This window comes from Anomaloglossus baeobatrachus, chromosome 3 (genome assembly GCF_048569485.1).
Source record: "Anomaloglossus baeobatrachus isolate aAnoBae1 chromosome 3, aAnoBae1.hap1, whole genome shotgun sequence".
In the NCBI taxonomy this organism is placed as follows: Eukaryota; Metazoa; Chordata; class Amphibia; order Anura; family Aromobatidae; genus Anomaloglossus; species Anomaloglossus baeobatrachus.
This window is the reverse complement of record NC_134355.1, coordinates 332110781-332131415: the sequence shown is the minus strand read 5'-3', so window position 1 is coordinate 332131415 and position 20635 is coordinate 332110781. Positions and strand designations below refer to the sequence as shown.

Genomic DNA, 20635 nt, shown 5'->3' with positions numbered 1-20635 from the left:
AACACAAAGCGATAAACTGGTTAGGACTGGCTACCAGGGGGTGTATAAGCTCAGAGGGAGGAGCTACACTTTTAAGTGTAGTACTTTGTGTGTCCTCCGGAGGCAGAAGCTAAACACCCATGGTCTGGGTCTCCCAAAGGAACGATAAAGAAAAACATTTTTACTCACCTGGCTCCAGCGATGTCCTCTGCAGCCCGTACAGCTTGCTGCTTCTGAGCCGGCTCATTACTGTCACGCATATTCATGATGCACGACACAGCCGACCCGGAAGCAGCTGCTGCGGGGGTCAGCGCCGGCCGGATGCTGCACCGCGGCAGCGATCAGCACCATGGAGAGCAGGAGCGCGCACAGGTGAGTTAATCTCTAAGTGCAATCACGGGCCACGGAGAACCCACGTGTGCCGTCATTCACGGCACACGGAGGGACATGTGCGTGTTTTACACGCCAGTGAAAAACGTCAGTGTTTTTCACTGACGTGTGAAACGGGCCTTACGCACGCAAACGCAGGTGAACGCATGTTGACGCGAGTCCATTGCAAATGCACGGAAATGAAAACGCATTTGCACTGTATCCGTTTTTCCATTAAAAAAACGTAGTGTGAAAGCAGCCTTAAACAGGAGTCGGGGATTGCCAAAAATTAGGGACAAAGAGGACGTTAACGGTTAGATATGAGAACGGACCGCCGGATAAGAGCAGCAAGCAAGTGTGGCTGAGATTTAAGGGTTTTCACCACAGATACATCTAACTAAACAGTAGCAGTCAAAGGGGTATGTTGCATGATCCTAATCAAGGCTTCTTCTCTCCCATTCCTGCAGCAATCCAGAATTCTGAAAAAAGGCGAGAGGCTAAAATAACACAATCTGAAATCAGGCAAGGCTATGCACCCTGAGGACTTAGAAAAATATAGTGTTTTTTTGCTGATACAGAGAGATCTACCAGACCATACAAACTTGTTTTCAACCGAGTCAAGGCTCCTGAAGACAGAAGGGGGAACTACAATCAGAAGAGTTTGAAAGACAACCAGAATCCATGGGAGGTTTATTTTAAAGACCATGTAAAAGCATTTCTCGTAAATCATGTGCAGTTTTCCCTGTACTGATTGGTGAGGTTTAGGGAAATTATGAGAATATCTCAAGCTTATGTCTCTTGGTCTCTTGCTAACAATAACCCTAAGTATTTTATAGCAGAATTAGCCCATTTAAAGCTGAATGCAGCTTTCAGAGGAACTAAAATAGAGGGAGAGGTGTTAATGTTCAGAGCCTCTGATTTGCAAAACTGGATTTTAAAATTAAATAGGCTCTTGTATGTACAGAATTCTGCCATCAAATTTGGGAGTAAGGTGGTCAGAATATTAATGAAGAAAAGCAGATTAGCTGCATAGGCCGCAATCTTGTAATAAGACCCAAGAACACAAAGAGCCCATAATATTCATGTTGGACCAGACCCTTCTGAGGAATGGCATTAATGTAAGCATGAAAATTAAAGGTGAAAGTGGGTTACCCAACCTGTAAAATCAGGAAAAGGAGTAAAAAACAAAACAAAAAAAAAAAAAAATTATAATAGGATTACGTACAAGTGGATGAGACAAAGAATTAAAGGGTGAACATAAAGGGAAAAGAACAATGGGCTAAACAGAAATCAAAGCCTCATCAGGTGACTGCTCAAACCAAGGGAAGGAGGGCAAAAAGGCAAAGAATCAAATTGCAAATGATCCCTATATTCATTACAGTGCTTGAACTCCACCCAATAGAACAAGGTTTTATAAAAGGCTTTGTATCTACAGTGGAACCTTGGTTTCCAAGAACAATCCGTTCTGGGAGTGTGCTTGTAAATCAAGTTACTCGTCTAGCAAAGCTTCCTATAGGAAATAATGCAAGCTAAGACAATTCGTTCCACAACTTGTTCAATGTCCCATCCTGGTCCCCTATTGTGCCATTCCACACGCACGGACACACACACTGGTCCCCTATTGTGCCATTACACACACACACACACACACACAAACACACTTAACCTTCCGTTCCATTTCCGGCCTCCTGGTTCTTGTAGTCCGCAGGTACAGCATGTGTATCGGGTAACCTTCACGACCAATGCCGGAGCTTCCGCTGCCAGCGCGCTGACGTCAAAGGCATGATCCGCTTGCCTCGGATTGGTCAGCACACTGCCTTTGAGAAGCGGCTGACAGCGGAAGTTCCTCCATCGTCACGATGGTTACCCGATACACATCCTGTAAAGGCGGACTCAAGAACCAGGAGGCCGGCGAGGGAACTCACACACCAAGTTACTCGTAAACTGAGGTTCCACTGTATTGTATAGAGAACCAATCAAGTCAACTAAATACAGGAAGTCATTGATCCTAGCCATCCAGAGGAACATACCAAGAGGACTGGCCTTCTTCTAGAACAACGGAATGTAAGCTCTGGTATCAATCACCAAAAATGTCAGCAATTAATGTTTATAAGAGGAAACAGAGGTCTCATACAGCTACATTAAGAATAGCTCAGGGCCAAATCATATGTAATACCTGTAACTTTTTAGATAATGCTCTTCATTTTTCTCCAAAATGGTTAAATGTGAAGAACAGCTCCATTGCCTGATCCCCATCTCCAACACCTGGAATCCTTAAATGGGAACATTTTGTTTAACTTGACCAGAACCCTATACCATCTCTAGAGGAGTTTGTAATTCACCTCCTGGAACTGAGAACTTGGAGAATTTATGTACATGTTTTTGTATGGGGCATGAACAGGAAGAAAAGCCCTTTGAATGGTCCATAGACGAGTCAAGAGTAGTGTTAAAGTCGCCTCCCAAGATCAGTATACAGTACTTTCTGTGAATACTGCCAGTTGATCTAGCTAGCTGTACAGTGCTTTTTTCTAACCTAAATTTGGAAGATGGAGGGAGGCATACGTGAACTTATTGAAAGCAATGAGACCCTTGATCATCAGCAGCCATCGCTCTCCATCAGTGACACAGAAAACTCCCAGGGTACCAAGCGTGAAATAAGTATGCATGAGCCTCCAGATTTTGAGTCATGTGAAGGACTATGGTAAGCCGAAGGGAACCTGTAATTAGAAATCTTAACAAGCTTACATTGGCAGAAATAGGTTTCCTGCAGAAAGGCAACGTCCATCTTCTTATAAAGGAGATTCAGTAAGATAGACCTCTTTCTCAGGACTATGTAAACCCTTCACATTCAGGGAACCCACCATTAATAACAAAAACGTTGCAATTGTTTTTAAAGTACTGGAAAATGGGAAGGCAACAATAACGGCGGGGGGGGGGGGGGGGGGGGTGGAAGGGAAATAAGAAATCTGGTTGAAATAAGAAGGCCTAGAAAAAAACAGGCAAGACAAAAATAGAAGACATGCAGAATCAGTGCAACGCTAAGACTAATTGCCCAGGAAAAATCCTGGACAGTCTCCAATCTCTTGGAGATTGGAGGGAGGGAGGCAACCACAGAAAAGTGCTGCGGGGCACCAAACAACTATTAAATGAGAAGTATGATGATTAAAACAGTAACTGCAACCTCATCCTCCAGCTCAATATAGGAATTCCACATTGAAAGATAGGGGAAGGCACATTAGCTTAAGGGTCTTTTAGAAATGTAAATTGTACAACCAGGTAGTAATTATAATTGTAAAACAACCAATATCGGAAAAAAAACATTGATACCAAATATTAAAACAAAACACAAACTGCAGCCATTAATGTCTACGTGCAAGGCTGCCAACCTCTCCTTCCCCAACTTCCCCCTCCATTCTCCTTATCCTCAGGAGAGGCCCGTCTGAGAACTGAGGACCATACATGTAAAAGGCAAAGTAAAGTTGCCTGTACCCCAGTATGACCGACCACTGTGCGAGGATAACAAGAAAAAGGATAGAACAACTTGCACAGTTCAGCTGCATCTTCCAGACTGGAAAGTACGGTACAGGAGTGTTGGTCTAGAAATTTAGAGAGTACATCAGAGGGATCAGCCAATGAAGAAAAGTCTGAAGATATTCAAGTAATGTCCGGTGACAAGTGGTCACGTTGTCTTGTTCACGGATGTGGCAAGGGAGGGTACCCTTCCAGTGAGAGCCAGTTGGGTATGGTGACAGGACCCATGATGAAAAATTTGAAAAGTGCAAGAAGGTCCGCATGTTGTTTCAGATAGAATGTAGAGCCTTTTTTCACGATTAGATAGAAGGAATGACCCATCTGTAGGAGGCTCCAGTTTCTCTAATCTTCAACAAAAGCGGCTTCAGGAGATGTCTTATGTAAAGGATACGGCCAGAGACATCAAGAAAGAGCTCGATCACCACAACGCCCATGGAAATAGAATTGATGGACCAAGCGCAAAAGGAGGATGTCTTACTTGTCTGTATAACAATGAAGTCTACACAAAACATCTCTTAGATTGTTGGGGTCAATAGGATCTATTTTGGAGACTCAATGTACTCGGTCAATGACATAAGGGTATCTAAGAGATTCTGTGTGACCTAAGATCTTCCTGGCCCGTATTCTCCAGCAGCCTCTTTGTGTGGATATAGTTTCTTTGACCTCTAGTTCCCTGGTCACCGAAGAGAAGGGTTAGGTTTAGGGCTGAGCGGATCCAAATTTTAAAAATCTGGATCCGCGCAGTTTCAAAGATTTCCGAGTGCCGGATTCGGAATTTCGGGTGCAAGATCCAGATCCGGTACTGGGAAAATAATTGAAAAATAAAGAAATCCAGAAATAAAACAGCGTTTCATACTTACTGAGACTCGGTGTAATGGTGGTACACTGCTTCCGGGTGGCGCATTCACTTCCTGTACTGTGCATCGTATACACATAGCTTTCTGCGTTTTCCCCGCCTACCGGCCGTCCTCTCGTCTGTGATTGGTTGCAGGCGGACGCGCCCCCAGCCTGTGACAGTATCTGCTTGCCGTGCAGTCATTGTGGCTCAGTCATTGTCTGCACAGCCAGTGGTCATTATCTATGGCCGCTGGCTATGTAGCAGAGCTGAAGCGGCGTGGGACCTCGTGTGGATTACGCCAGAGCTGCAGGGTGTTGTTAATAAAGAGTTGAAGGAGGGTGTGTGTTTTTGTATTTTTTTCCCAAATAAAGGATTTTTCTCTGTGTCTGTATTTATTTACATTCATGTACAGGTTAGTGTGATGCAGGTATCTCATAGATGCCTGTGCTATCACAGTAACCTAGGGTTTAGTAGCAGCTGTGCACTACTATTAACACCTCATCGCTCCAGGGCAATAGAGAAAAGCCGGTATTGCATCGGGATTGTCACATCTAATAGATGCGGCAATACCGGGCGGCTGCGGGCTGAGAATACCAGCCCCCAGCCGGTATTATCATAGCTGGGGATGAAAATTAGGGGGACCGCACGTCATTTTTTTATTTTTTTTAAATAATAAAAATAAAAAAAAGCCGCATCACCGACACAGCCGCGCACACTTCTGACAGGAACGTGCATGTGTTTCTAGGTACATGCACGCTTATGTTCAGAGAGCGCAGGCTGTGCCGGCTGATGTCATGTCAGACTTGTACGAGTTTAACAGCACATCACTGGCACAGTCGCACACTTCTGACAGGAACGTGCATGTGTTTCTGAAAGACATGCACGTTCACCATACTGACCTGCATACACTTGCACTGGTTTCCCCGCCCACCGGCCATCCTGCCGCCTGTGATTGGTTGCAGTCAGCTGGCACGCTGCCACTCAGGGTGGAGGCGCATCTAGCTGCATCCAATTACACGCGCCGGTGGGCGGGCAAAACAATGAATATTGAATTGTCAGCTCCGGAAGGGAAAAGCGTGACGCTCCTATCCCACTGTCCCCTCCACAAACGTTTTTAATCTCCGGTTTCTGGTCCCCATAGACTTATATGGGCACCGGAATCTGAAGCGGATCCGGATTTTTCGTTCAATCCAGCAGGGATCTGCCGATTCCGGATTTTGGCGGATTCGATCAGCCCTAGTTAGGTTTTTACTTGAGAGTTAAGAGACTTATGTTTACCCTGTAGAGTTTGGATCTTATCAGATAGGTCCTTAGTGATATAGAAATTACAATAATACCCAATATAAGTTTTAAAACATTTATTGCACCATTTATCTTACAAAAAGATCAGAACACCACCTCATAACAGAGCCAAGCTGAAAAATAATGACCGAATAAACAACCCTGACTCGGGTAACTGATATTGGGTATTATTGTAATTTCTAGTTTGGTCCCTGATACTCTTTGACTTTTTCTGTTTTGTTTTTTTTTTTTTTATACGTCCTTAAGGATATACTCCATTGCTGTTAGCATGGAGGATAGTAGGTTGATGTCTTTATGCACCGAATCTATAGCCTGTTGGCTTCAATCCTCTGGCAAGTGAATCAATGTCCTGCTTTGTTGGTAAAACCTTTATTAGATACCGCAATGACTGAAGGTCCAAGTGTATCCTGTGGCTTGCAAAGAGTCTGCGTCCCTCATGTTAATGGGACTATGAGCAGTGGCCAAAGATGGACAAGAGGTGGTCTCTATGCGAGTGTCACTCATATTCTTATGCTGGGGATCCAGACTTTGTCTCGCGACTCCCCGCTGGTCAGCTGGTTGGTTTAAGCATAGGTCCATTTTGACCGAATAAGAGCCGTCTGCATCTGAAGTTGCAAGTGTAAAAAATTGCTGAATGGCATTTTTGTTTAAGCCTTCAGAACGTGTATTCAGTGGCGAAGATCTTATGCCGTAATCGTGCTTTTCGGGCCCATGGAGCACGAACAACGTGGATTCTCACATCATCATATTCAGGCTAGCTTATCTTCAAGAAAGATGCAAGAAGGTCCCTAAAAAGGCCAGAAGTATTGAATAACCTTTTTGCTAAACAGGGCAGCTGGTGAGAGAAACACCTTGGTTGTGTTTAAGAAATGCTGCATTTGTAGATATGATTACGTTAAACAGCAAGATGTTGGCAATGCACAGAATGGTCTCAACTAAATATAAAAGAATGCAGCAAGCTAGTAACTGATGATTAGAGATGCAGTACTAGTGGATGGCCACTAGATGACAGTAGAGTACTAAAGAAGTGAGAAAAAACATGGAGGCTTAAAAGGGAATCTGGCAGCAGGTTTTTGATACTTGATCTTAGAGTAGCATGATGTAGGCAAAAAGAGCCTGAATCAAAAGATGTGTCACATAGATTACTGGCTACAGCCATTCTGACAAAATCAAATATTTTAGTTTTAGCATGTAGCAGAGCCTAACTAGCTGCCCCTGCCCACACCAGGCTTTCAGTGTAGATTTTCATAGACAAAAGCTTCTAATCACAGAAGGTGTGGAGTCGGAATTGAGCTCACATGCCCCTCAGTCCACTAATGATAAAGCTACTGAAGCTTAAAGGGAACCTGTCACCAGTTTTTTGCCCTATAAGCTGCGGCCACCACCACTGGGCTCTTATATACAGCATTCTAACATGCTGTATATAAGAGCCCAGGCCGCTGTGTAGAACGTAAAGAAGGGAATTTTGTTACTTACCGTAAATTCCTTTTCTTCTAGCTCTTATTGGGAGACCCAGACGATTGGGGTATAGCTACTGCCCTCCGGAGGCCACACAAAGCACTACACTAAAAAGTGCAAGGCCCCTCCCCTTCTGGCTATACCCCCCCGTGGTATCACGGGTTCTCCAGTTTTAGTGCCAAAGCAAGAAGGAGGAAGCCAATAACTGGTTTAAACAAATTAACTCCGAATAACGTCGGAGAACTGAAAAACCGTTCAACATGAACAACATGTGTACCCGCAAACAACAAAAAAATCCCGAAGGACAACAGGGCGGGTGCTGGGTCTCCCAATAAGAGCTAGAAGAAAAGGAATTTACGGTAAGTAACAAAATTCCCTTCTTCTTCAGCGCTCTATTGGGAGACCCAGACGATTGGGACGTCCAAAAGCTGTCCCTGGGTGGGTAAAGAGATACCTCATGTTAGAGCTGCAAAACAGCCCTCCCCTACGGGGGTGTCACTGCCGCCTGCAGGACTCTTCTACCTAAGCTGGCATCCGCCGAAGCATAGGTATGCACCTGATAATGCTTGGTGAAAGTGTGCAGACTCGACCAGGTAGCTGCCTGGCACACTTGTTGAGCCGAAGCCTGGTGTCGTAATGCCCAGGACGCACCCACGGCTCTGGTTGAGTGGGCTTTTAGCCCTGAAGGAACCGGAAGCCCCGCAGAACGGTAAGCCTCTAGAATTGGTTCTTTGATCCATCGAGCCAGGGTGGCTTTAGAAGCCTGCAACCCCTTGCGCGGACCAGCGACAAGGACAAAAAGTGCATCGGAACGGCGCATGGGCGCCGTGCGGGAAATGTAGATTCTGAGTGCTCTCACCAGATCTAGCAAACGTAAGTCCTTTTCATACCGGTGAACCGGATGAGGACAAAAGGAAGGCAAGGATATATCCTGATTAAGATGAAACGAGGATACGACCTTAGGGAGAAACTCCGGAATGGGGCGCAGCACTACCTTGTCCTGATGGAACACCAGGAAGGGAGCCTTGGATGACAGAGCTGCCAGCTCCGACACTCGCCGAAGCGATGTGATCGCAACAAGAAACGCCACTTTCTGTGACAGGCGAGAAAAGGAAACTTCCTTCAGAGGCTCGAAAGGCGGCTTCTGGAGAGCAACTAGTACCCTGTTCAGATCCCATGGATCTAACGGCCGCCTGTACGGGGGCACAATATGACAGACCCCCTGCAGGAACGTGCGCACCTTAGGAAGACGTGCTAGACGCTTCTGAAAAAACACGGATAGTGCCGAGACTTGCCCTTTAAGGGAGCTGAGCGACAAGCCCTTTTCCAACCCCGATTGCAGGAAGGAAAGAAAGGTAGGCAATGCAAATGGCCAAGGGGATACTCTCTGTGTAGAGCACCAGGATAAGAAAATCTTCCACGTTCTGTGGTAGATCTTAGCAGACGTTGACTTCCTAGCTTGTCTCATTGTGGCTACGACTCCTTGAGATAATCCTGCGGACGCTAGGATCCAGGACTCAATGGCCACACAGTCAGGTTCAGGGCCGCAGAATTCTGATGGAAAAACGGCCCTTGGGACAGTAAGTCTGGTCGGTCTGGCAGTGACCACGGTCGACCGACCGTGAGATGCCACAGATCCGGATACCACGATCTCCTCGGCCAGTCTGGGGCGACGAGTATGACGCGGCTGCAATCGGATCTGATCTTGCGTAACACTCTGGGCAAGAGTGCCAGAGGTGGGAAGACGTATGGGAGCCGAAACTGCGACCAATCTTGAACTAATGCGTCTGCCGCCAGAGCTCTTTGATCGCGCGACCTCGCCATGAATGCCGGGACCTTGTTGTTGTGCCGGGACGCCATTAGGTCGACGTCCGGCACTCCCCATCGGCGACAGATTTCCTGAAACACGTCCGGGTGAAGGGACCACTCCCCTGCGTCCATGCCCTGGCGACTGAGGAAGTCTGCTTCCCAATTTTCTACGCCTGGGATGTGAACCGCGGATATGGTGGAGGCTGTGTCCTCCACCCACATTAGAATGCGCCGGACTTCTTGGAATGCTTGCCGACTGCGCGTCCCTCCTTGGTGATTGATGTATGCCACCGCTGTGGAGTTGTCCGACTGGATTCGGATCTGCTTTCCTTCCAGCCACTGTTGGAAGGCCAGTAGGGCAAGATACACTGCCCTGATTTCCAGAACATTGATCTGAAGGGTGGACTCCTGCGGAGTCCACGTCCCCTGGGCCCTGTGGTGGAGAAACACTGCTCCCCACCCTGACAGACTCGCATCTGTCGTGACCACTGCCCAGGATGGGGGCAGGAAGGATCTTCCCTGAGACAATGAGGTGGGAAGGAGCCACCATTGTAGAGAGTCCTTGGCCGTCTGGGAAAGAGAGACTTTCCTGTCCAGGGACGTTGACTTCCCGTCCCATTGGCGGAGAATGTCCCATTGAAGTGGGCGCAGATGAAACTGCGCAAAGGGAACTGCTTCCATGGCTGCCACCATCTTCCCGAGGAAGTGCATGAGGCGCCGTAAGGGGTGCGACTGGCCTTGAAGGAGGGATTGCACCCCTGTCTGTAGGGACCGCTGCTTGTTCAGCGGAAGCTTCACTCTCGCTGCTCGAGTATGAAACTCCATGCCAAGATACGTTAGCGACTGTGACGGTGACAGATTCGACTTTGGAAAGTTGATGATCCATCCGAACGTCTGTAGAGTCTCCAGCGTAGCATGTAGACTGAGTTGGCATGCCTCTTGAGAGGGTGCCTTGACAAGTAGATCGTCTAGGTAAGGGATCACCGAGTGTCCCTGAGAGTGCAAGACTGCTACCACCGCCGCCATGACCTTGGTGAAGACCCGGGGGGCTGTCGCCAGACCGAATGGCAGAGCTACGAACTGAAGATGGTCGTTTCCTATCACAAAACGTAGAAAACGTTGATGTTCTGTAGCAATTGGCACGTGGAGATAAGCATCTTTGATGTCTATTGAGGCAAGGAAGTCTCCTTGAGACATTGAGGCAACGACAGAGCGGAGGGTTTCCATCCGGAACCGTCTGGCGTGCACATGTTTGTTGAGCAGCTTTAGATCCAGAACAGGACGGAACGAGCCGTCCTTTTTTGGAACCACAAAGAGATTGGAGTAAAACCCTCTCCCTTGTTCCTGAGGCGGTACAGGAACCACTACTCCTTCCGCTCTTAGGGAGTCCACCGCCTGCAGCAGGGCATCTGCTCGGTCTGGATATGGGGAGGTTCTGAAGAACCGAGCTGGAGGACGAGAACTGAACTCGATTCTGTACCCGCGAGACAAAATGTTTGTCATCCACCGGTCTTTGACCTGTGACGTCCAAATGTCGGAAAAGCGGGAGAGCCTGCCCCCAACCGGAGATGCGGAGGGGGGGGCTGGAAGTCATGAGGTAGCCGCTTTGGAAGCGGTTCCTCCATTTGCTTTCTTGGGGCGTGCGTGAGCCCGCCAGGAATCTGAGACTCTTTGCGTCCTCTGAGTCCCTTTGGACGAGGAGAATTGTGTCTTGCCCGAACCTCGAAAGGACTGAAACCTCTGCTGCCATTTTTTCTGCTGAGGTTTGCTTGATCTGGGCTGGGGTAAGGAAGAGTCTTTACCCTTGGACTGTTTAATGATGTCAGCCAATGGCTCGCCAAACAGTCTATCTCTAGATAAAGGCAAGCTGGTTAAACATTTTTTGGAACCAGCATCTGCTTTCCAGTCCTTTAACCACAAGGCTCTGCGCAAAACTACCGAATTGGCGGACGCCATTGAGGTGCGGGTGGTAGATTCTAGGACCGCATTGATAGCGTAAGACGCAAACGCAGACATCTGCGAGGTAAGGGACGCCACTTGCGGCGCCGCTGGATGTATGATAGCATCCACTTTTGCTAAACCAGCTGAAATAGCTTGGAGTGCCCATACGGCTGCGAATGCTGGAGCAAACGACGCGCCGATAGCTTCATAGACAGATTTTAACCAAAGGTCCATCTGTCTGTCATTGGCATCCTTAAGTGAAGCGCCATCCTCCACTGCAACTATGGATCTAGCTGCAAGTTTGGAAATCGGGGGGTCTACTTTTGGACACTGGGTCCAGCGCTTGACCACATCAGGGGGGAAAGGAAAACGTGTATCCTTAGAACGTTTAGAGAAACGCCTTTCTGGATGAGCGTCGTGTTTCTGGATTGATTCTCTGAAGTCAGAGTGATCCAAGAAAGCACTCAATTTACGCTTGGGATAGAGGAAACGAAACTTCTCCTGCTCTGCAGCTGCCTCCTCTGCAGAGGGAGCTGGGGGAGAAATATCCAACAGTCTATTGATGGCTGAGATAAGATCGTTTACCATGGCGTCCCCATCCGGGGTATCCAGATTGAGAGGGGTTCCAGGATAAGACTCCTGATCACTCTCTTCAGACGCATCACAGGGCGACTGATTGCGCTGAGACCCTGAGCAGTGTGATGACGTTGAGGGTCTTTCCCAGCGAGCTCGCTTAGGGTGGCTGGGGCTATCATCTGAGTCATAATACTCAGCCTGGGAAGCCGGGGACCCCCTTGCAGTCTGGACTAATTCCAACTGAGGGGGATTAGAGGACAGAGACCTCGCCGTGTCCATAGACTGAGCCCCAGACATGGATTGCAAAGTTTCAAGGATCTTTGCCATAGTCACAGACATTCCATCAGCAAAAACTGCAAAGTCTGTCCCTGACACCGGGGCAGGACTTACAAGCGTCTCAGCCTGGGTCACTACCCCTCCGGACTCCGGCTGGCGAAGCAGCACCGGATCTGAGCATTGCACACAATGGGGGTCTTTGGAACCTGCTGGTAGAGCAGCCCCACATGCAGCACACGCAGTGTACACAGCCCTAGCCTTGGCAGCCTTGCGTTTTGTGGATGACATGTTGCTGCCTCCTCAGAGCGATCTGGGGTCTAGCCAGGAAGCGACCTCACAGTGCAAGAAATAACTAAATATATATATCTGGTGACACAGTACACCAATACACACTGAGGCACTAGAGGGGCCAGCTGAAAAGCCGCTTACCGCCCGCTTAAGAGCGGGTGTGTGTTCTCCAAAAGCCCCCTAGTCCAGGTCTCCCAGAGCCTTGCGTCCTTCCTCCAGCCAGACTGCATGTAATGGCTGCCGGCGTCCTGGGAGAGGAGGGGGGGAGGGCCCTGGGCGTTCCTGGCTAAGAGCGGGAAGCCTGCTTCCCTCTGTGCCTAGTGAGAGGGCTGGAGCATGTAAATCAGGCTCCAGCCCTCGTCGCTGCTGCGAAACAGCGTCTCTCCCCTACCCTGATTGACAGGGTGGGGGCGGGAACGAAGCGGAGCTAGGCCGCAAAAGCCGGGGACTGGATTTATAAACGCCGCCGCCGTAAAAGCGCGGTCGGCGTGTCCCCGGCGCACCACAAGTCACAGCAGCGCCGCCCGGTCCAGTGGGGGTCGGCGCTGCGTTCCCACAACACAAAGTCCCCCAGTAAACTGTAGGAACACTAACTCCAACGTTACGGTCCCCGGCGCACTACAACACCCAGCCAGCCCGGAGTGTGTCTGTGCCTGCCGGGGACACAGAGTACCTGTATGATGCAGGGCCATGTCCCTGATTGTACTCCTGCTCCGTATCCATCAGGTTCAACTGGGTCTGTGGATGGAGCCCGGCGTCAGAGCTTAGAGGCCGGCAGGATCCCACTTCCACAGAGCCCTACAAGGGGATGTGGAAGGAAAACAGCATGTGGGGCTCCAGCCCCTGTACCAGCAATAGGTACCTCAACCTTACAACACCATCCACGGGTGAGAAGGGAGCATGCTGGGGGCCCTATATGGGCCCTCTTTTCTTCCATCCGAAATAGTCAGCAGCTACTGCTGACTAAAATCTGTGGAGCTATGCGTGGATGTCTGACCTCCTTCGCACAAAGCTTGAAAACTGGAGAACCCGTGATACCACGGGGGGGTATAGCCAGAAGGGGAGGGGCCTTGCACTTTTTAGTGTAGTGCTTTGTGTGGCCTCCGGAGGGCAGTAGCTATACCCCAATCGTCTGGGTCTCCCAATAGAGCGCTGAAGAAAATGACTTTATAATACTCACCTAAATGGTCGCTACAGTGGATTTGGGTCAGATGGGTGTCTTCGTTCTCCGGTGCTGGCGCCTCCTCTTTTGGCCATCTTTGTAGTCCTTCTTCTGAAGCCAGGGTGCATGACTCGTCCTAAATCAGCCACACTCGCTGGCATTGAGGTCCTGTGCAGGGGCACTTTGATCTGCCCTGAGCAGGGCAGATCAAGGCATTGTAGTGCGCCAGTGTGGGACCGGCGAGTGTGTATTACATAGGACGCGTCATGCAGACAGACTTCAGAAAGAGGACGAAGATGGCCGAAAGAAGAGGCTCCGCCACTGGAGAACGGAGACGCCTATATGGCCCAACTCCACCGCAGTGACCGTTTTAGGTAAGTATTATAAAGTGCTTTTTACGTTCTACACAGTGGCCTGGGATGTTATATACAGCATGTTAGAATGCTGAATATAAGAGCCCGGTGGTTGTGGCCATAGCTTATAGGCCCCAAATCTGCTGACAGGTTCCCTTTAAACTAACATGGCAGGTAAACAAAAAAACACTGTGATAAGAGATGCCTGGCTTCAGATTTCATAGCAAAAAACCTGCTGTCAGATTCCCTTTAACACTTACATTACCAATTTAAGTTAGGGCTTGCCGGTGATCTTGAACAACCAACAGGCCTGTGAAGAGAGACTGCTCCAAAGTTGTTATCAAGGATCCGAAGACCCTTTCTAAAAGAACCACAAGGTCCTCAGCTGATGCTACACCAGAATGACTCGCAGAACAATGGAAGACTGCAAGGAGGCCATCATCAGATCTTTCATCTTGGAGGGTCCTAAGGTGGGAGGCTACTAAGAGTCTCCAAATGTGGTCTCCTTACACCAGGTGACTATAGGCAGGAGATGAAAGGAGAGGATCAGCAAGGGTCCCAACAGGACTGATGCAGGAGAGGGTGGACCGTTGGGGTTAATGTAAGCGTGGTCCGCCCAGCCGTAACACGGATCATTGCTGGTTCCAGAACCGCCGGAAGACAAGTCTGCGGGAAAGCCTGCCCACCACAAGGCGCAGGAGTCTCTCACCTCCGGAGTTGTGGCATACACCCTCTGCTGCCTGCTGGGCTTCCAGACCACCTCCGGGGGTAAGACAGAGGAGGCCTCCAGTGAGATAGCGTGTGGAGGATGCAGGTTCAGGATAGGTCAAGACTTCAGGCCAACAAGTAGGCAGCAATGACCGCAACCTCACTGGATAGCGTGAGTGGGCTCAAAAGAATATAGATGATTGAAACAAGGCGGGGCGATTTGGAGGATGGAATGCCTTTATTTGCTCTAGATTGGTGTGGATTAGAGGAAATGGGTTCAGAGTTTGCACCAGTGTGATCGGCCTGCTTGACTTCTGGTCATGCCCCCCACAATCTTTGTTTTTCACAGATAGCACTCATTCCTATGATTGTGTGAGGGGCATTTTAGATGTCTGATGGCTTCCTCTGACCGAGCGCCCTGTGCAAAGTCACAAAAATATGTCTGACATTGAACAGAGTGAACAAGCAATTCGGCAATGCAAGTCTATAGGTCTGCATAAAACCTTGGACAGCACTTGGAAGCTATCCATCTGCTGTCCATTTTTTCAATGACCAATAGGAGAAGCTGTAGATTTTTTTTTTGTTCCTATCACAGAAAACCTGAAGAAACTCTGATGACACTCCGATAAAAAATATAATGAAAATCACTCATGAAACTTGGTCTGATTTCTCATATGGGGAAAAAACCCAGACAGAATGAGGCTTAAGAGTGTGAAGGAGAGGAAATCATTACTAGGTTCTTTTAATGCTCCATTGTAAGGAGTATTCCTTATAGAGAAGATCACAATGTGTATGTAAAGTGGATGTTTTCAACGATCAATAGATTCTGATAGTACGGCTATACTGGTTGTCACTCTTGCTGTAGGTTGTCAGCAACTGAAGGAAAGTTGCCACCTTGGTATTGCCTGAACATACTACCTGAGGTGTCCTTTTTGGAAAGATGGTGGCCTCATCTAATTGAAAAAAGGCCTTTGTAACAAACATAACAACTACTACTACGTTTCAGGAAAGCTTTTATTCTGTCTCACAGAACTGTCAAGTTATCGCATCCATTCATTTAATTCTAAAGATAATTTTCCAAGAATTGTAGAACCGCATGATTGAGGAATTACTCATACAGAAGATAATATAATTCATTCATTCATTCATTCATTCATTTCTGGGTTCCAGAGCTTCAGTGTAGAAATGAAAGGCCGGCCATGATACAGTCAAATCATTCAAATGACTAAGCAGAAAAGCCACTGAAGCTGGGATTTCCATGTTGCATGGGATAGGACCATGGCCTATGATTAAATATGCAAACTGATTTGCTTTGCTTTAAACCAGTATTTGCCAGTAGACAAGACCGTCATATTCTTCACATTCTGATAGAATATATTTGCCATCAACAAACAAGGCTCTTCTCTTTTGCATGAAACGCCTTATCAATTGTACTGACAAAACATTTGGCCTCTAAAGAATAAAAAGCTAAAGGTCTAAAAAAATGGAATATAATATACTTGCCTGCATATGATCTTGTACTTTATGAAACATGACACAGTCACTATGTACGCAAAAATTTTATAAAAAATAAAAAACAAACCAAAACCTGTAAACTGCAACAAGCAGCTATTGTACACTGAGGATTGCATAAATGCAGCAAAATCAACTGAGGATACTTTCTGGTATTACAGTGGAACCTCGCTTAACGAGTAACCCACTTAACGAGAATTTCGCTTAACAAGCAAAGCTTTCTGTACATTTGTAACCCGGTTTACGAGAAAGCTTTGCTGTACGAGCAAAATACTTACCGCACACACTTCCGGTTCCGTACATCCACCGCGCTCTGACCCGCACTTGCAGTCCACACAAGCACACACAAGCACGCACAAACACACACATACATACAGTATTCTGCTCACCTTGCCTTCCGTTCCACCTCCGGCCTCATGGTTCTTGTAATCCGATGACTCATTGCGACGTCCTTGCGGCGAACTACAAGACCCAGGAGGCCAGCGATGGAACGGAAGGTAAGGTGAGCATAATATGTGTACCTTCAGTTCCATCGGCAGCCTCCTGGGTCCTCTAGCTCACCGCTCCACTCTAGGCTGTGCATCGGCAACCATAGCGACGAAGCAGGAAGTTCCCCTGTCAGACGCTACTCAAAAAGGAGCTGGGAGCGGAAGTTCCTTCCTCGTCGTTATGGTAACCCGATACACAACCCGTACTGGTGAAGAGCAAGTCCCAGGAGACCGGCGATGGAACGGAAGGTAAGGTGAGCATAATGTGTGCGTGCGTGCTTGTGTGTGTTTGTGCGTGTGTGGAATGACACAATAGGGGACCTGAATGGGACATTTAACAAGTTGTGGAACGAATTGTCTGCATTGCAATGATTTCCTATGGGAAATATTGCTTTGCTGAACGAGTAACTTGGTTAACACGCACACTCCCAGAACAGATTGTTCTCGTTAACCAAGGTTCCACTGTATATAAATAAAGCTTAAATCTGTCATCAGGTTTTCGCTATGTAATCAGATGCCAGCATGCTGCAAGGGTTAACACAAAGGTTAAAGAAGCCTGGCTTGTTACAGTCCAATCTGTTGTTTATTTGCTGTTTGTTTAAGCAGCAGGACCCTTATCATTGCAGGTCTTTTCCTATTCATTTCTATGATAGAACCATTTTACCGTTCATAATTTCTTTCTTTTGAGCATTTTTTTTCCACTTCAGGTTTTAAAAATGCTTTGTGAGAAAACAGGCTTCTTTAAAGTGGCTCCTGATTGAATTTGCTGAAAGCTGGGAACTGCCCAATCAAAAGGCTACAAAAACCGTTCTGGGAAAAAAAAAAAAAAAAAAAAAAACTATTCCATGAAGCTTCAAAAAAATTTCAAATTTGCTTCAGGAGTCCATAAAATCTTCCACAGCACCCCAATTAAGGAGTGTATCCTTAGAAACAAGAAAACTTTTACTCCCTGCAAAAAAACTCAGTGTGCACATACTGTTAAGCGGGCTTTACACGAGACGATAGATTGTGCGATATGTCGTTGGGGTCACGGTTTTCGTGACGCACATCCGGCATACCGCACGACGTGGTTTCGTGTGACACCACGGGAACGATGAACAGCAGCTTTACCTGCCTCCCGCGGCACCCGACGGCTTAATGGAAGGAAGGAGGTGGGCGGGATGTTTACATCCCGCTCATCTCCGCCCCTCCGCTTCTATTGGCCGCCTGCCGTGTGACGTCACTGTGACGTCGAACGTCCTGCCCACTCCAGGAAGTGGACGTTCGTCGCTCACAGCGAGGTCATCCGGAAGATAAGTACGTGTGACGGGGGTTAAACGAGTTTGTGTGCCATGGGCAACTAATTGCCCGTGACGCAAAAACGACGGGGGCGGGTACGATCGATTGTGCTATCGCACAATCCATCGTCTCGTGTAAAGCAGGCTTTAGGGTCTGTTCACATTGTGGTTTTTCTGATTTTCTGCCCCAAAAAAACTCAAGTCTTGTTTCGAGACTTTCTACCCCAAAAAGCTCTCAGGCTATGTGCGCACGTGTGCGTATTACATGCAGTTACGCTGCGTTCTGCACCGCAGCGTAACTGCATGCGTCCTGCGTCCCCTGCACAGTCTATGGAGATTGTGCAGGAGCCGTGCGCACGTGGCATATTAGAACGCAGCGATTCAGCTGCTGCCCGAATCGCTACGTTCTAAGAAGTGACATGTCACTTCTTCCGTGCAGTTTGCTTGCGGTCTATAGGGAGAGGCAGCATGCAGAGCGCACGTTCTCTGCCGGCACCATGCGTTTCAGAACGGAGCTTTTCAGCTGCGCTCTGAAGCGCACCTTTTAGATGCGGTGCAGAGCGCACATGTGCGCACATAGCCTTACCCTTAGAATGTCCTCTAGTTTGGACATTGAGCACTCGGCATTATTATGGTGACCTTCTAGAATAGAGTTGCATATATAAAACCTGCTTGTGACACCGTGAGTCACATGAGATTTAGAGAAAAACTAACTGAATTTCCCTTGACACCTGTTGGTAAATGTACAGAAATTGAACCAAGGTCAACAGAAATTGAAATTAAGAGGGCTTATCACAAAAGTCTGCAGTCAGTCTATGTAAATCTAGACTTGAGAATCCTCACATTGGACACAGTGCACGCTCTCTAATGTTAGCAGCGAGACAGAGCGGTCATATGATATAAGCGAGTTGAGCAAGGCCACAAACGTCTAATGAGAATGTGGCCGAGAGTCTGTATATCATCATACTTGGGGTCACATAACCGCTTTGTCTCACCGCAGGCACCGGAGAATCCTAACAGCAAGCAATGTGAGGATTCATAAGAATGCAGTCACATAGAGAGACTGCAGACTTGTGTGATAAGTGCAGACAACCACTTTAATGCACATTATAGGCTTGGAAGGAAGACTTTCTACAGGTAAATCAGCTGGATAATGATACCCTTTTAACAAGCAGACAGTCTCCATTTTCAAGAGGCAGCTGCGTATTTTTGGTAGGACGTCTCTTGCTAAGCTGTAAAATAGGAGTCAAGGAAAATTTGCAGAGAGTGAAGACACAGCATATGGACGACTGAAGATCTCTCTCAAACCTAGTTTCCATAAAACATACTGTGGTACAGTTCACAATGTGGATTACAGGTCAAACCTGATGTCTTAAGGGTTATTCCCATGATCATGTATTGTCAGATAGTATATAAACAGAAGCAATTTTGCAATTTGGAGCTTATTCAATTTTTCAGCCACTGCTGAGATATAAACACTTATTTTGTTTACAGATTGTTTCCTTGGAGATCGACCAGCACTACTAGACAGCAGAACTTGTGCAGTGCTTACAAGCTCTCTTCTATTGAGCTTGTAAGCACTAGCTAGCAGGATCGCTAGACTACCATTACCTCCCAATCCTGGTCAGCATCAGCGCAGTGCTTACAAGGTGAACAGCAGCAGTGGTCGGTCTCCTAGGTAATAGCTGTAAACAAAAGTGTTAATATCTCGGATTTCAATAAGCAGTAAATTCCAAAAGTAATTGTGTTTACAAGCACTATCCGACAATATCCAACCTATCTATGAAGCTGGGAATAAAGCTTTATGTTGTAGGCTATAAGCAGTACTGGTCTGTCTGAATCTGAGCGAGCCAAAAAACAGAAAAAATAATTCTCTATAGTCGCCTATGTAGTATTATCAGGTTAGAAGAGAATTTATTACCCTTCACAAATTCACCATGCTCAGGTCAAAGTAGAAAAATACTCTATACAGTTACCGATATTTGTAACACATTATTTTGACGTTTGGTGCCTTAGATATGGTAAAGAAACTAGCATACAGAGCTACATAGTATCATTAGAGACAGAGGTGAGCTACTATACAAGAAACAGACGGAGAATACCTAAATCTGAAGAACTATACCACCAAGATGTAAGAATTAAGCATAGACTTACAGTTCCCTTGTCCTTAACTGTTCCTCCAGCCTCGCTGCAGTATAGTCAATCATGTCATCCGCTCCCAGATCTTTCATCAGGGTAAAGGCGTTTCCAGAACAGACAGCAGTCACATGCGCGCCCCATGCTTTCAGTAACTAAAACAGATGGATCTGAAGTTAAAATTTATATTATAATATATATATATATATATATATATATATATATATATATATATATATATATATATATATATATATATATATATATATATATTATATATATACTATGAACATAGTATTTAATAATGGCACATATAATCTGGTTCCTGAATATCATAAGTTGCATGGACACAGATTTGAATCATAACATTCAGCCTGCCACTAGAGGGAGCTCAAGGACTTAATTAATAAAGTATTACTATGGCCTTCCATGTATAGTATGCAGTTAGCTCCTATGCTCCCTCTAGTGGCTGCAGTTGGTAGCTATAAGGTAGAGCACATTGAGGAAATTAAAGGGAACCTGTCACCAAGTTTTTCCCTTATAAGTCGCGGCCACCACCAGTGAGCAAGGATATACAGCATTCCAGAATGCTGTATATAATTGCCTAGGCCGCTCTATAGAACGTAAAAAAA

The 20635-nt window shown here is 47.0% G+C and overlaps 1 protein-coding gene across 2 annotated transcripts in view; it reads right to left on the bottom strand.

The window, feature by feature from the left end:
- RTN4IP1 (reticulon 4 interacting protein 1) overlaps positions 1-20635 on the bottom strand; it is a 59601-nt gene that overhangs the window by 11810 nt on the left and 27156 nt on the right. For both annotated transcript variants that reach the window (XM_075338378.1, XM_075338379.1), the window contains exon 6: positions 20022-20158. In XM_075338378.1, coding sequence (XP_075194493.1) covers positions 20022-20158 — 137 coding nt within the window. The remainder of the gene's footprint in view (positions 1-20021; positions 20159-20635) is intronic.